This window comes from Daphnia pulex, chromosome 5 (genome assembly GCF_021134715.1).
Source record: "Daphnia pulex isolate KAP4 chromosome 5, ASM2113471v1".
Taxonomy (NCBI): domain Eukaryota; kingdom Metazoa; phylum Arthropoda; class Branchiopoda; order Diplostraca; family Daphniidae; genus Daphnia; species Daphnia pulex.
In genome coordinates this window covers 9,774,820-9,788,339 of record NC_060021.1, presented here as the reverse complement: position 1 = coordinate 9,788,339, position 13,520 = coordinate 9,774,820, and the positions used below count along the sequence as shown (strand labels likewise).

Genomic DNA, 13,520 nt, shown 5'->3' with positions numbered 1-13,520 from the left:
TTGCAATCCACGCCACAAGGATCGACCCAAACCCAACTCGGAAAACAAACAACCAAATGGCGAATAATTTGAATCGAACGACTGACAACGAGACAGGCAACTGCCGGATGGCCAAGTGAATTAATAACAAGGAAATTGATTTCTGAATCAAGCTCAACTCAAAACAACAAAACAAAAAAGAAGCGGAGATGGAGAGAATCTCAAGAAAATGTTTGGCGGCGGAGGGACGAGGAGAGCTGAGCAACACGCGCGCTATCACCACGAGATGTTTGGAACGAATGCCAACATCTTCGGTGTGTCCCGGTGCCTCTAAAAATTACCGCCGACCACCACGTGCACACATGGACCCCACCTCGGCCGCCCTCCTTTCTTTCGACCCTCCACCACCTCCTCCTCTTTCGCCCATTTCACCCTATAGCTCTGCTCTGCTCGGCTCGGCTCTGCTCTCCTTAGTCCTTCGCCGTGTGTTATGATCTGGAGCGCCATCTCCCTAGAGACACCGCGTTCTCTTCTTCCACCACCACCACCACCACCTCCTTTTCTCCCGAAGTTACACACAGGCTCTTGAAACAACTCCTTTTGTCTTGGCGGGGGTGGTGATTTCTCACCGCCATCCATCCCCACGAAGAACTTGTACGAGCAAAAATTTGATTTTCAATTTCAATTATTCTCCCGGTGGTTTTTGATCTGATGTACATAAGGAAAAATTAAAAGTGGCTTTGAAATGAGCTATATAGAGGTGTCTAAAGGTTAAAGTCAGAAAAAAAAGAGAAGAAAATAAAACATAAGAGAGAGGGCAAACATCCGGTTCTTTTTTTTCTCTCTCCTAGCTGTACGGTGTCAGCAAGAGAACATGTGTGTGTGTGTGTGTGTATTTCTCGGGATGCTTCCGCTCTCTCTGGCGCAGCTAGCGGCATCACATCACTGTGTCGTCTGTGTGATGTTGTTCCTCCTCATCCTCTCTGTGTGTGTGTGTAAGCCCCTCTTGAAAAAAATCCCCCATCAGCACGCCCAGGGAAAACCTGGGCATAATATACCCGCACAAGTTTTCGGGGGGGGCCAGCAAAAGTTTGTCTTTTGCGCCTTAACTTCTTCTTCTTCCTCACCCTTGCCACTGGTTGGTTGGTGGTGGTGGTGGTGCTATATAGCTTTCGGTTGATCCAGCCAAGACATCTGGGCCGGATCTTGGAAGAAGAAGAAGGAGCGTGTGTGTATAGAGTATAGCTGCTCTATGTTTTTCAACCCAGCAGTTCATTCCGTAACACGAGCCCCCCCCCCTATAGCTATGGCTTGCTGGCAAGTCAGAAAAGATCACCCCTTTCGCGCTTAACTCGTAAGAGTTCCTCGACTTCCACGTAGAGTCTATTAAAACACATTTCTCTCTCATCTCTCGTCCGGCGGAACTGCTGTACTACTCTATGTTTCAACTTTCCCACCGCGATATACTACGCAATGCACCTCAAAAAGTTATACGCAGGATGTTTTGACAGCCAGCCAACAAAATCCCTACAAGTGTTTCCCATGTATAGAGTTCGATAGTGCGGTAATAATTTGTCAAAATTAAATAATAATAATAATTTCAATTGCGCTTAAGATTATGCGTTTACTATTTGGGCGGCATATAACAATAGGGGGAAAATAAAAAGGCGCCGTGCTGTGTTTGTCTTTTGACACGAGCCGGGGTTGATTTTTAAAAATAAGTTTCTACACCCCTCTTCTTCTTCTTTTCTTCCATCTTCTTTCTCCCCCCATCGACCGACACCTTCCGTGTTTTGTTTTACACGCAACTTCCACTGTTATTTTTTTGTCTCCATCATCACTTCCTTGTCAAATTCCCCCACACACAAAAAAAAAATTGAATTGCTATTAATGAAGCTGTAAGATCTTGCGTCATCATTTACAAAATGATGAAGTATAGAGAGAGATATGCCCTCCCTACGTGTCTAATATTAGGTGTAAGTGGTGTGTGCGCAACATGCATATATGCATATAGTAGGAGAAACAGATACTCTTCTCTAATATCCCTGTGCCTTTGGCTTCTTCTTCTTCCCGTACTATGTACATTTATATTTTGGGCCAGCAGAGAGAGAGAGATCTGTTTCCGAGTGGAGAGATGAAGATATCTTTCAAACGCCCTCAGCAGCGCAGCTCAGCCGAGCAGATTTCTCTCAAGTATACAGGCAAGAGAGAAGAGGTGGGTGCTGTCGACCACCGAGAAGATGTTTGTTAGAGGGGAGAGAGAGACCACCTGAAAATAGGCCTACAGAGAGAAGGAGAGAGAGTGTTCCAGCAACAGCTCGTTCCAGCGCGTTCCAGCAGCAGAGCCCCATTCCAACTATGGTCCTATATTTAACCCCGCACAGGATCTCGTAGTGCTGTATACCCCCACATTGTACAAAACCAACACCCACCGCTGCACAGCCAACAACATGCTGCTCCCCTCTTTCTCCACTATAAGCCTTCTTCTTCTTCTTCTTCTTCTTTCGGTTTGGAATTATTTTTATCTCGTCAACCCTCCGAGGACGTGCGGTCGTTTGGTGCCGAGCGACTGGCAGCAGCAGCAGAGGACACAACTGCGCGTTTTTCTTCCGCTGTGCTGGAGAAAAAATGTGTTCTTCCTTTTTTAGATTTATTACATGTATGTGGGGGCGACTTCATTTTCCTTTTCTCTCTCTGTTATAAGAACAGGAACGAAAGAAAGAAAGAAATTCGTGTGTTTTGCATTTCCGGCGGTATTGTACATAGTAGAACTCACTGATTGGAGAGAGTGATGGAATTGAATCCGAGTACGTGACCTCATCAAGGCTACTGGTCGACTACTACCCCCCTCCCAACGCGCGTAACAGTTTGGATAATAAGAAAAGAAGAAGAGGGGAAACCGGATCAAAGATGTGGAAACAACACAGCCGACTGTAGCCTGTGTGTAATATTTATGCCATGTCGAATGGGATATGATGATGTAATCATAGACGACCCTATAAACTAAAAAAGCCACCCTGCCTGTTATATTTCTGTTGGTTATTTTTTTACTAGGAATCGAAACCCCCCAATTTTTGTTTTTGCATCTCATTATTTTAGACTTTTAAAAAAAGGAAAGAAAGGAAATATTGATTTCAAAATTAGATTTCGTCCGTGTTGCGCTATACACTGTATAAGTTTCTCCCCCTTTTGAAGTTTGAGTTTGTTCAAGATCATTTTCTCGTGTGGGCATTCATTCGACGGTCGAGTGACTGTGGAAATTGGGTTCACAATTTAAAAGACATTTCATTCCATTTTGTGCTGAGAAAAGCTGCGGCGGCTGCTGCTGCTGGGGACCGACGGAATATAATGATAAGAAATGGCGTCGTCGTCGTCGTCGTCGCAGGAGGGTTGTTGCACGCGCGACGTCAAAGAAACAAGGAGCCTTGCCGTGCCATATGTTGCGGATGGAAACGGGTGGCAGAGGGGTGGCAGGAGGGAGGAGGAGGCTAAAGAAACTGAAAGAGAAACATTACATGAGCGCCCCACGAGCAGTGGTATACACACACACACACGGTGACTTGTGTCTTATATACAGCGCAGGGATGGCTGCCAAGTTCCAAAAAAGAACAACAAAAATCACATCAGAGTAGTAGGGAATAGATGAACATTCCGGGCGCGTTTTCAGAGGGTTGCCGGAATTCTTTTAAAATTTAAAAAAAAAGAAAAGAAAAATAGCCGCCACTTCCGCACGAGCACACGCGCACCGACCTCCAAAAACAGAACATATCCCCCCTTTCCTTCTTCCTTCTTCTTCTTCTGTCTGTTGTCTAAAATTTCTGAATGAATGGATGTACTTAACAGAAGATGTTTTGGGAGTTCGCAACCCTTTTTTACATTTCTTACCCCCCTCGCTCGACATGCGTCTTTCGCATTCATCCGCGCAACTGTTTCAAACGAGTCTATGCTGCGGATGTAATGGAGATCTTGCCTTTTGTATATCCGGAATGGTTTCTCCGGATACAGAAGAGAAAAAAAGGTGGCGACGTCCGACGACGCCTACTTTAGAGGGGGTATTGTTTGTGATGAATGACCCGCACTCTGATTTTGGCAGTGACCCCACTCATTTCACAAGGGCCGACGCGTGCCTTATACAGCTCCCCCTCTCTTCTTCTTCTTTCCCTCTTGTACACTGGGAGGAAGCAATTGTCTTGTGTCTTAGGGAGGGTGGTTCTTCTTCTTTTTGACCACTTGCACGACCCAAAAAGACACCACCGGGTGCTGCTGGGCACATCTGGACGCCTGGCCAAGCAAACAGGCACGCGCCAGCGCGTGCTGCTTTGCCCGACTCTCCCTTATCTAGCAAGCGAACGAGAGAGAGAGAAGTCTATGTGATATCATAGTTCGGCAGCTATTATATAGAAAAAAAAATAGCCGGCTGTTGCCGGTGCTGGACCCGGTGGTGCACGATTCGTTCCGAAACATTTGCGCAACCACTAAATATTATACGGACGGGCCCGCAGCAGCACGCCCGTTGTTTCTTTGATCCCTCGCCATTTGCCCGATTTGTTGCTAACTTTGATGTTTGCTTTCATTGCACGTTCGGCGAATATGTCATAAACGGATTATGACTCATTTGGATCACGTCGGTTCCAACAATCTGCCACTGGGAAACAGCTTGCAACTATGTCCAGTGGTCATTTCAAGCCTAGGCAAGAAAAAAGAAACAAGTTTGTCCCACCCGCCATCCGATTAGATGGCGTTCTCTTGATTTCAAGATCCTGATTCAAAGCAGAGGTCGGTCCTAGATGGGAATTTGGACGCGGACAAACTCTAAAAACAGTAGTTGTTTCAAAAGTATTTCATCTTAACATTGGATACTTTTTTTTTTAACAAGACACGGATACTTTCATGCTTATTCAAACAAACGCAAACAAATTCTCCAAGCTCCAAGGCTCAAATCAGTTAAAGTTTTCAAGGAAATTTCAGGAAAATTTAATTAAAAAGTACAGCAAAGGCTTAAAAAAATAATTGTTTGCATTGACTTTTAACTTGTAGTGTAATTAGAAAAAAGTTCATTCATTTGAAATGTAAAAAGGATTTGCCCCGGGTGAGGCTCGAACTCACGACCTTAGGATTATGAGACCTACGCTCTGCCAACTGAGCCACCGAGGCTGAAATAGGTGCTTAGTATTGAAGACATATTAAACTAACAAGAGTAAGGCCATGCACTAACATTTGTTCCCAATTTCTAAAGAAAATGAATAAACTTATTTCAAAATATATTCTTTTAACATTAACCATTAATTTTCGTTAAAAGTTCGGTTTTTTAAAAACAAAACTTGATACTGAGTTTACCTCGTGAGCACTAGATGGCGAGAACGAGAAAGCGCGCGAAACTCGAATCGTCGAGGAATGATCCAAAGAAAAGATAATAAAGTATAAGAATCAGATCTGTCGGATAAGTTCGTTTTTGGTTTGTACTAAACTGTATTTCACAAAATTTATTCACAGAACAAAAAATTGTATTTTTTAAAAGAGATTAATTGATAACACAACTAAATTTTTTCGAGGAATTGGATGATTTCTTCAATGTTATTGTTTTTCGATCTGTACTGAGAGTTTCCTAATAAAAGAGATTGCGCATTAAGGCCGTTGGATATTACTTCGATCCCGTGTTCGATTAAGAGCTTGATCGCGTCCATTAATTTCTCACTTGAATTATATTGACACAACAGATGAAGTGCATTCCATTCGTGATTATTCTTCTCATTCAGATCGATTTTGTTATCGATTAAGAGTTTGATTACGTCTATTAATTTCTCACTTGAATTATTTTCGCACAACAAATGAAGTGCATTTCTCCCGTCGTTATCTTTAACCTTCACATCGATCCCATTGCCGATTAGGAGCTCGACGGCGTCGATTAAAATCTCACTTGAATTATATTCACACAAGAAGTGAAGTGCATTTAACCTAAAGTGATTACTTTCATTCACATCGATCCTCTGTTCAATTAAGATTTTCATGGCGTCAATTAATTTGTCACTTGAATTATATCGACACAAGATATGAAGTGCATTCCACTCGTGATTATTCTTCTCATTCACATCGATCCCGTGTTTAACTAAAAGATTTATGGCTTGGACTAAAATTTCACTTGAATTAAATCGACACAACAAATGAAGTGCATTCCATGTGTGATTATTTTTCTCATTCAGATCGATTTTGTTATCGATTAAGAGTTTGATTACGTCTATTAATTTCTCACTTGAATTATGTTCGCACAACAAATGAAGTGCATTTCTCCCGTCGTCGTCATCTTTAACCTTCACATCGATCCCGTGGCCGATTAGGAGCTCCACGGCGTCGATTAAAATCTCACTTGAATTATATCGACACAAGATATGAAGTGCATTCCAATCATCGCAATTCTTTTCATTCACATCAATCCCGTGTTTAACTAAGAGATTTATGGCGTCGACTAAAATTTCACTTGAATTATATCGACACAACAAATGAAGTGCATTCCATTCGTGATTATTCTTCTCATTCAGATCGATTTTGTTATCGATTAAGAGTTTGATTACGTCTATTAATTTCTCACTTGAATTATTTTCGCACAACAAATGAAGTGCATTTCTCCCGTCGTTATCTTTAACTTTCACATCGATCCCGTGGCTGATTAGGAGCTCGACGGCGTCGATTAAAGTCTCACTTGAATTATATTCACACAAGAAGTGAAGTGCATTTAACCTAAAGTCATTTCTTTCATTCACATCGATCCTCTGTTCAATTAAGATTTTCATGGCGTCGATTAATTTGTCACTTGAATGATATCGACACAAGGTATGAAGTGCATTCCAATCGTGGCTATACTTTTCGTTCACATCGATCCCGAGTTGTATTAAAAGTTGCATTGCACCGATTAATATCTCCCCATCACTATTCCAACACAACAAATGAAGTGCATTTCGCCCGTTGTTGTCTTTTCCCTTCACATCGATCCCGTGTTCGATTAAGAGCTTGATTGCGTCGATTAAAATCTCACTGGAATTATGAAAACACAAGAAATGAAGTGCATTCCAATCGTAGTTCGTTTTTGCAGTCACGTCGATCCCAAGTTGGATTAAGAGATCGATGGCGTCGATTAGTTTCTCACTTGAATTACGTCGACACAAAAAATGAAGCGCATTGTGTCCGTCGTAATCTCTTCCATTCACATCGATCCCGTGACGAATTAAGAATTTGATTTTCTTGAGATCCAAACTTGTTTGCTGGCACAGTTGCCGCAATTCGTTTTCTTTTTTTCTCTCTTCAATCTAGCAAAAACAAATATGCGAATTGAATTGTGAATTAATCGAAATATAAAAAAAAATGGAATAAATTCATCTGTGCAACTCAATTTCCTCGCCCATATTTATACCATAATCAATACCTTAATTTTGATTTGATTTAATTCATTGACGACTTCTAAAGATGAATTTCTTTTGTCAGGTTCGTCGGTCAACATTTTCGGTAGAAGATCACGAGCGCAGTGCAATCCGTCAATGTTTCCAACGTCTTCAATATCGCCTATTTCTTTGTAAACAAGCGTTTCTTATGGTTGGTTACCTTATTCGGTTATTCATTTTTTTTAGAGTTGAACTTACCTTTCATGTTGACTGGGTTTTCTCCCATGATATTTCCAGTAACTTCCAACTCGTTCGCACCGTAAAGATGTTTCCCCTTCAACAGAATAAAACCAAAGACGAGAGCTAATGCAAAGACATCGCTCTTGACAGTACCTCGTTCAAAATTTGCTTCGACCTTTTCTAGATTTCTCAGCATCTCGGGAGCAAACCAGTTCATAGTTCCTTTGATTCCGCTTAACGTGCACGTCCCTCGTTGGTTGACGGATCGGGACAGCCCAAAATCCGCCAATTTGATTTTTGCCAGTCCAGCAGAGTCGACGGATATGAGAACGTTCGCCGGTTTGATATCTCGGTGAATAAAACGTTTCGAATGGATATATTTGAGTCCCCAAGCCAACTGGAGGAAAACTGTCAAATGTTGCGGTAATTCAGGCCCATTGTATTTTGGCGGTTGATCAAACTTTGGAAAGACTTGATCTAAAGATGCGATGCAAAGTTCCAAAGCGAAATAACTAATAACAACAGGAAAGGACATCATTAATAATACAAAAAGGCACATCATTAATAATCATTTCTTTAAAATTAATTTCTTTTCCTCTTAATATTAAATAGGTGAGAAATCTAACTTGAAATCGGCGTCACTTTCCGAGTGAAAGAATTTGATGACATTGGGATGGTCCAATTTTCGTAGAGCATTTTCTTCATTTGCATTTTCACCGCTTTTTGACAGCTCAACTCTTTTTACTGCAACTTCACGGCCGTTTAATTTTCCGCGAAAGACAGTGCCAAACATTCCTTCTCCTATTTTGTCCTTTCTATCGAATTGGATTTGCATGTTTTTAGAATGTTTTTAAATTTGCATAAGAAATTGTAGGTAGTGCATCCAAGTGCCTCGTTGTATGACGGTCAACGCCTCTTCAACTGTCAAAGTATCTATTGGACTTCACAGAGCGTTGCCAAATTGTACAAATTTATAATATAGGGTAAGTAGAGGTAAAATCGAAATGGCTGTTCCTCGTCGTCCTTGACGCACTGGGGATTGCTTGACTCGTTGTTCACCAATCAACTATGTGCTCTGTGCTGTCACTAGATGGCAGAAAAGTCTTTTTGAAAAGACGATAAAAACAGATAAAAACGACACGTGCGAAAAATGCCTGAATATCAGACCCTAAATTCATTATTTGTTTTAACGAAAAACCCTTAAAAGAACAGTTAGTTATTTTAATTCATTATTGTAAAGAGAATACTTGTTTGGTTGTAACACATATTGAGAATTTGTCCTTGTATTCGTGTGTTAAATGTGACAATTGGAAAATCATTTTCACATCAAGGTCAGTCCTCGATTTCAAATTATTAAACAGTTGCATTAGTAATCTTATGATCAGATTTGTTTGTGCTTGCTAACATGCATTAAGATGCTTTCAACTTTCAATGTTACACCACTAAATACCATGTTATTACCTTACAGGACCTTTGATAAGTGACGATCTTAACATTTACACCATGAGACCCAAGAATCTTTTGTTCACACAAATTCTGATACTTTCCAAGTACGACTACTCATCAACATCCAAATGTCTGCTACCTGGCTTCTTCTGCCCTGTTGCATTGTCATTACAACATTGTTTGGTAACCCAAAATTTCCGAAACATGTTTTGCACCCAATTAATTAGTCTTCATTTCTTCTAAGGAGTTTTCATGTCTCTTTGGAACTTTCGTGGAATGCGCCGTTCGTGTGTTCAGCTCGTGTTTAACTTCAGCACGAAACCCAGCCACGGTGTTGCACCCAGTTGGAGTACGTCGTCGTATGGGTTTCTCCATTTCGCCAAATTTCGTCGTTTTCTTTTTTCTTGGGTGTGCAAACGAGACACAGCTGGCTGCCTTCGTCGTAAGCTCGGGTAAGTTATTTAGTATATTACACACACACAGTAACACTGTGTGTGTATATATATGTATATAAATAGTATACAGTGTATCCTGGTCGTTGTTTGAGAAGCCTGCCGCGAGAGAGGCTTTGTCTAAATTCCCTTTTCGAAATTTCAACCATTCATCGTGCTCCTTTCATAACACTGGTAATCAATACGCGACTGAGGGAAATGCGAAGCCGGGGCGATAATGAGAACGTAACTAACAAAACATTTTAATCACGCGATAAGATCACCTTCTAAAGGAAGAAGGGGGGAAAAATAGCTTTTGCGCAAACGCTGATATTTTGCTGCTGGGATGATGTTTCCTTATGGAAAGTATATATATATGATACACACGCACGCAGAGCACAAGGGAAGGATGAACACCCTTTGAATCCCGCCCATCGTTCTTTCATGGCAGCTAGAATCCTCTACCTTTGGGAGAATGGCATGTTGTAGCGCAGGATCCCAGCAGCTCATTCGATCTGGTTCCAATCAGATATAATGAGCCCTTCATATTTGCTGTACCAGAGGCCGGAGCAATCCTTTTCGGGACCGGTGTGTGTCTCTCTCTTTCTCTCGTCTTCGTTTTTGTTTCGAAACCTTTTCAAGAGTTTCACGTCGAGCCAGCCACCATCGCAACACTATGGTAGATCCAGCTGCTATGGTAACGTCGTTTAGAAAGGTTTTGTATACACATAAGAGATATACAACGGGCCTATGTATCTGACGCGTGTTCATCTCCTCGTGACTCCCTGACGCAAAAGATGCACACACGGAGACGGCGGAGCTAGGGGGGGGGGGGGGGTTACATGAAGAGAAAGAAGAAGGTCAAATGCTTGCCATGCGATGTGTAATCAGCTAAAAGCTCGTTGTCGCTTCCTTTTGTCTCGCTTTCCCAGTTGAGACGTTGCCCAGGCGTTGCCCAACTCTTACCCAACTAGACCCCACAGACCGCGAGACTCTGTACAGGTGAAGTTGGCTCATAGTGTCCAGCCGGGAATAGGCCGAGATGGGGGTGCCGCTCAGCAAATATCGTGTACTGCAAAGTTGCCTGGACATTCACTGCGTTGTGAGTCCGTCTGAAAATGGCAATCGAATGGGAGCCGATTCGTCGAGACGGTCATTGAAAAGGCCACCACCGCCATCGTTTGAAGCGTCGGAATCCGCCGTTGAAAAGCCGAAACAGTCGTCGTGCAATTTATTGACGCCAAACAGTCGGACGTCGTTGACGGAGAGCGAAACCATCGACGCGGAGAGCAGCACAATCCGATCGCCGGAGCACACGCGCACCCTCAACTGTTGGAGATCCACCCAACCGGAAGCAATTGGTGAATCATCTAGTGGAATTTTTCAGAAAACAAACCGAGTGGAAGAAGAAGAAGAGGAGGAAATCAATGAAGAAGAAGAAGAAGAAGAATGCGCCATTTGTTCGTCGACCGTGGTGGTCTCTGATGATGTTATTACCGTTCTGGACGACTCGCTAGTTGTCGAAATTCACGCTGTCCATCCCGATTCCGATGATGAAGTACCAAACAGCGGCCAGTTTACTTTGCGCCCTTACCGCCCGGACAGGACATTGTTCCAGTCGTCACCGCATGCTGCCCGCTTTGAGGCTTTTGACGGGTACCATTCATAATAATGCATCTATTGCGTGCGAATAACAGCCATCATTTCCTCAGCCACCACTTCACGCTCTATTGAGTTTGGCCTATCCAGCCAGTCGCAGTTGAGCATTTCTTCTATATCTCGGGCCAGTTTTCGCTCTCTCTACCTCATTTGATTCTGAATAGATATCGTCGTCGTCGGTCTTGATCCTCCTCCTCCTCTTCCGTCCCTTCCTCCCGTCGCATCACATCATTTTCTTTATAACTTTTCAGAGTTTGGCCCGTTTTTTTTTTCTCTTTTATATATTGGAGAGAATTGTGTTTCGACACAGGGGATTTGTCTTCCGTCCCTTCCTTTCAGACTTTTCGGGATCATTCTGGAGCGTTTCCAACTCCAGCTCGGCAAGCACGTGCAGCTCGTAAACACGATCAGCACCTCAACCCTCTGCCAAAAAATCGGCCTACTACTGCTATACTACTGTTATACTTTAAACCTTTTTTCTCAGATTATCTCTACTCTTACGTTTATCTTGCTACACAAAATTACCCCGGGAGCAGCAGCAGCAGAAATGCCATCTTCTCTGTTCTTTTACCGGTTTACAAAGTTGGCACTCCCGCTGATGTTTTATTTAGCTTTTTATTACGGTTGTTTGATATCGTTGTAGTATTTTCCTTTGGATAGTAGACGTTAATGAGAGAAGATTGGGTCATCTCAAAATTGTGTTTCCCCTCGTATCTTATTTTTCTTCCGTCAATTTTCGTTGCAGGAATCACGAAGGCCGGGATGTCGAAGATTCGTACGACGGAACTGGCGAAGGAGCGGTAGATGGCCGATCGCTGATGTGTGCAGACAAATTCAGGATCGAAAAGAGACGTCGTCGTCGGTCTCTGACGACGGTTGACGTCGAATCGGCCACGGTCTTGAGAAGACGCCAGTCCCCTCGTAACGAACGACCGTCTGTATCCTCGTCGAGGTCCGCAAACTCGGTGAATGAAACCTCCGCGCCTACATTATTGCCGAGCTTTGGCCAGACATCAAAAGAGTTCCATTTCGCTCGAGTTGGCCCGGACGAGCAGCAGCAGGGGGAGGAGGAGGTGGTGGTTGCGCCTGTGACGACGAAGAGACGTGAATCGGCTCCCGACCTCAACGGAGCGGAGCCAGCCGACAGTCGGCCCAGGATCATCATTCGGCTCACATCTGTTGACGGCCTAGAATTCAGCCTCTCCAGTCCAGTCCAAGATAATTTGCTGCAACCAACGTCGTCGTCCTTCTGCCCGGTTCGGACGGTACGTGTCGGCGCAGCCCGTCCGCAAAACTCGAGTAAGTCCCTCCTCGACTGTCTTGTTTGTTTTCTATCTCGTGTTACGATGTATGCAACCGGAAACCTTATGGTTGACAGCCAGCTAGGTCAGTGCGCTCTCTCCGCGAGCCAACAACAACTTTTGTTATGAAACTGCATCCTTTAGCTACGAAAAACAAATATCGGATGTAATAGGAAAAAAGTTTTTTTAAAAGAGTGTCAGATCCCCGCCAAAAAACAAAAAAGGGTTTTTTTTTCCTTCTTTTATTTATATTTTAAAAGAATAATGACAATTCTCACGACGACAATCAATAATTGTCCTCCGCTGCTCCTGTCTAGCGATATCGGAACTCGCATCCATCCCTTCAAAACTTGACTCCCGCTCGGCATGATTAATGTTCCCTAGCAACTTCTTCGTGACTTGGCCCACTATCCATTCTCCCAATTTTTGTCTGAAGATACACACACACAGAGTGTTATTGTATAACCTGATGCGACTCACAGTGAGTGATTGAGTGAGGGATGTTTCAGTACTACGTGTGTGTGTACCTTCCTTCCTAGCTACTAATACTTTTGGGCGGGGGGGGGGATATGGTGGACCGGTGGAAGTAGAGAGAGCGATCCTTCTTTGATGTTTCATTCGTTTAGCAATCCTTGTTTTGTTTAGAGTCAATCATCTTTCATTGGCAAAGTCTTGTTTAGTTTCGTCCATGAAAAGGGGGGACCGCCCAGATGGGCAAAGGCCAAAAATGGAACTACGCACTGCCAGCTTAGCTGCTATTTGGTCTCAGTCTTCATTCACCGATTTTATCTTCTATACACCGTCATAATGAAACAGACTGGCCGTTTCACGTGGGGAGGGGGTTTCGTGAAGGATTCTAGTGCGCGCCGTAAAAGGTGGACGCATTACCATTGAGATCTTGTAAAAGGCTAATCATCTCAGCTTGTTTATGGATGAAAGTTTGCTCACTAGAGTAGACCGGCTACACTGTTCAAAAGAGAAAAAAAGGGGGGAAAAATATAATTATCGAAAGACAAATTCAGCCAGCAGAAGCGAACAACTTGAGATCGTTAGATGGAGACGTCATCCATAACCAAATCGGCCGACTCCTC

The 13,520-nt window shown here is 43.1% G+C and overlaps 2 protein-coding genes and 1 non-coding gene across 4 annotated transcripts in view; 1 reads left to right on the top strand and 2 right to left on the bottom strand.

Moving 5' to 3' along the window:
- Positions 1 to 5,060: 5,060 nt before the first annotated feature.
- On the bottom strand, positions 5,061 to 5,133 carry Trnam-cau. The gene has a single exon. It is a non-coding gene; the product is annotated as a tRNA-Met (tRNA).
- Positions 5,134 to 5,428: 295 nt separating this feature from the next.
- On the bottom strand, positions 5,429 to 8,532 carry LOC124194439 (serine/threonine-protein phosphatase 6 regulatory ankyrin repeat subunit A-like). Its single transcript, XM_046588632.1, has 4 exons — positions 8,219 to 8,532; positions 7,611 to 8,104; positions 7,397 to 7,539; positions 5,429 to 7,280 (listed from the first exon to the last, which is right to left on the bottom strand). Exons 1-4 carry the CDS (start codon positions 8,425 to 8,427, stop codon positions 5,517 to 5,519), a joined length of 2,610 nt encoding a protein of 869 aa, XP_046444588.1. The 5' UTR covers positions 8,428 to 8,532; the 3' UTR covers positions 5,429 to 5,516.
- A 75-nt stretch (positions 8,533 to 8,607) lies between these two features.
- Positions 8,608 to 13,520, top strand: part of LOC124194437 (calcium/calmodulin-dependent 3',5'-cyclic nucleotide phosphodiesterase 1-like) — a 30,512-nt gene continuing 25,599 nt past the window's right edge. The window contains exons 1-4 of one of the 2 annotated variants that reach the window (XM_046588625.1): positions 8,608 to 8,923; positions 9,061 to 9,221; positions 9,283 to 9,490; positions 11,874 to 12,427. In XM_046588625.1, the coding sequence (XP_046444581.1) occupies positions 9,167 to 9,221; positions 9,283 to 9,490; positions 11,874 to 12,427 (817 nt within the window). In that variant the 5' untranslated portion in view covers positions 8,608 to 8,923; positions 9,061 to 9,166. The remainder of the gene's footprint in view (positions 8,924 to 9,060; positions 9,222 to 9,282; positions 9,491 to 11,873; positions 12,428 to 13,520) is intronic. The other variant, XM_046588624.1, reaches the window with a different exon arrangement.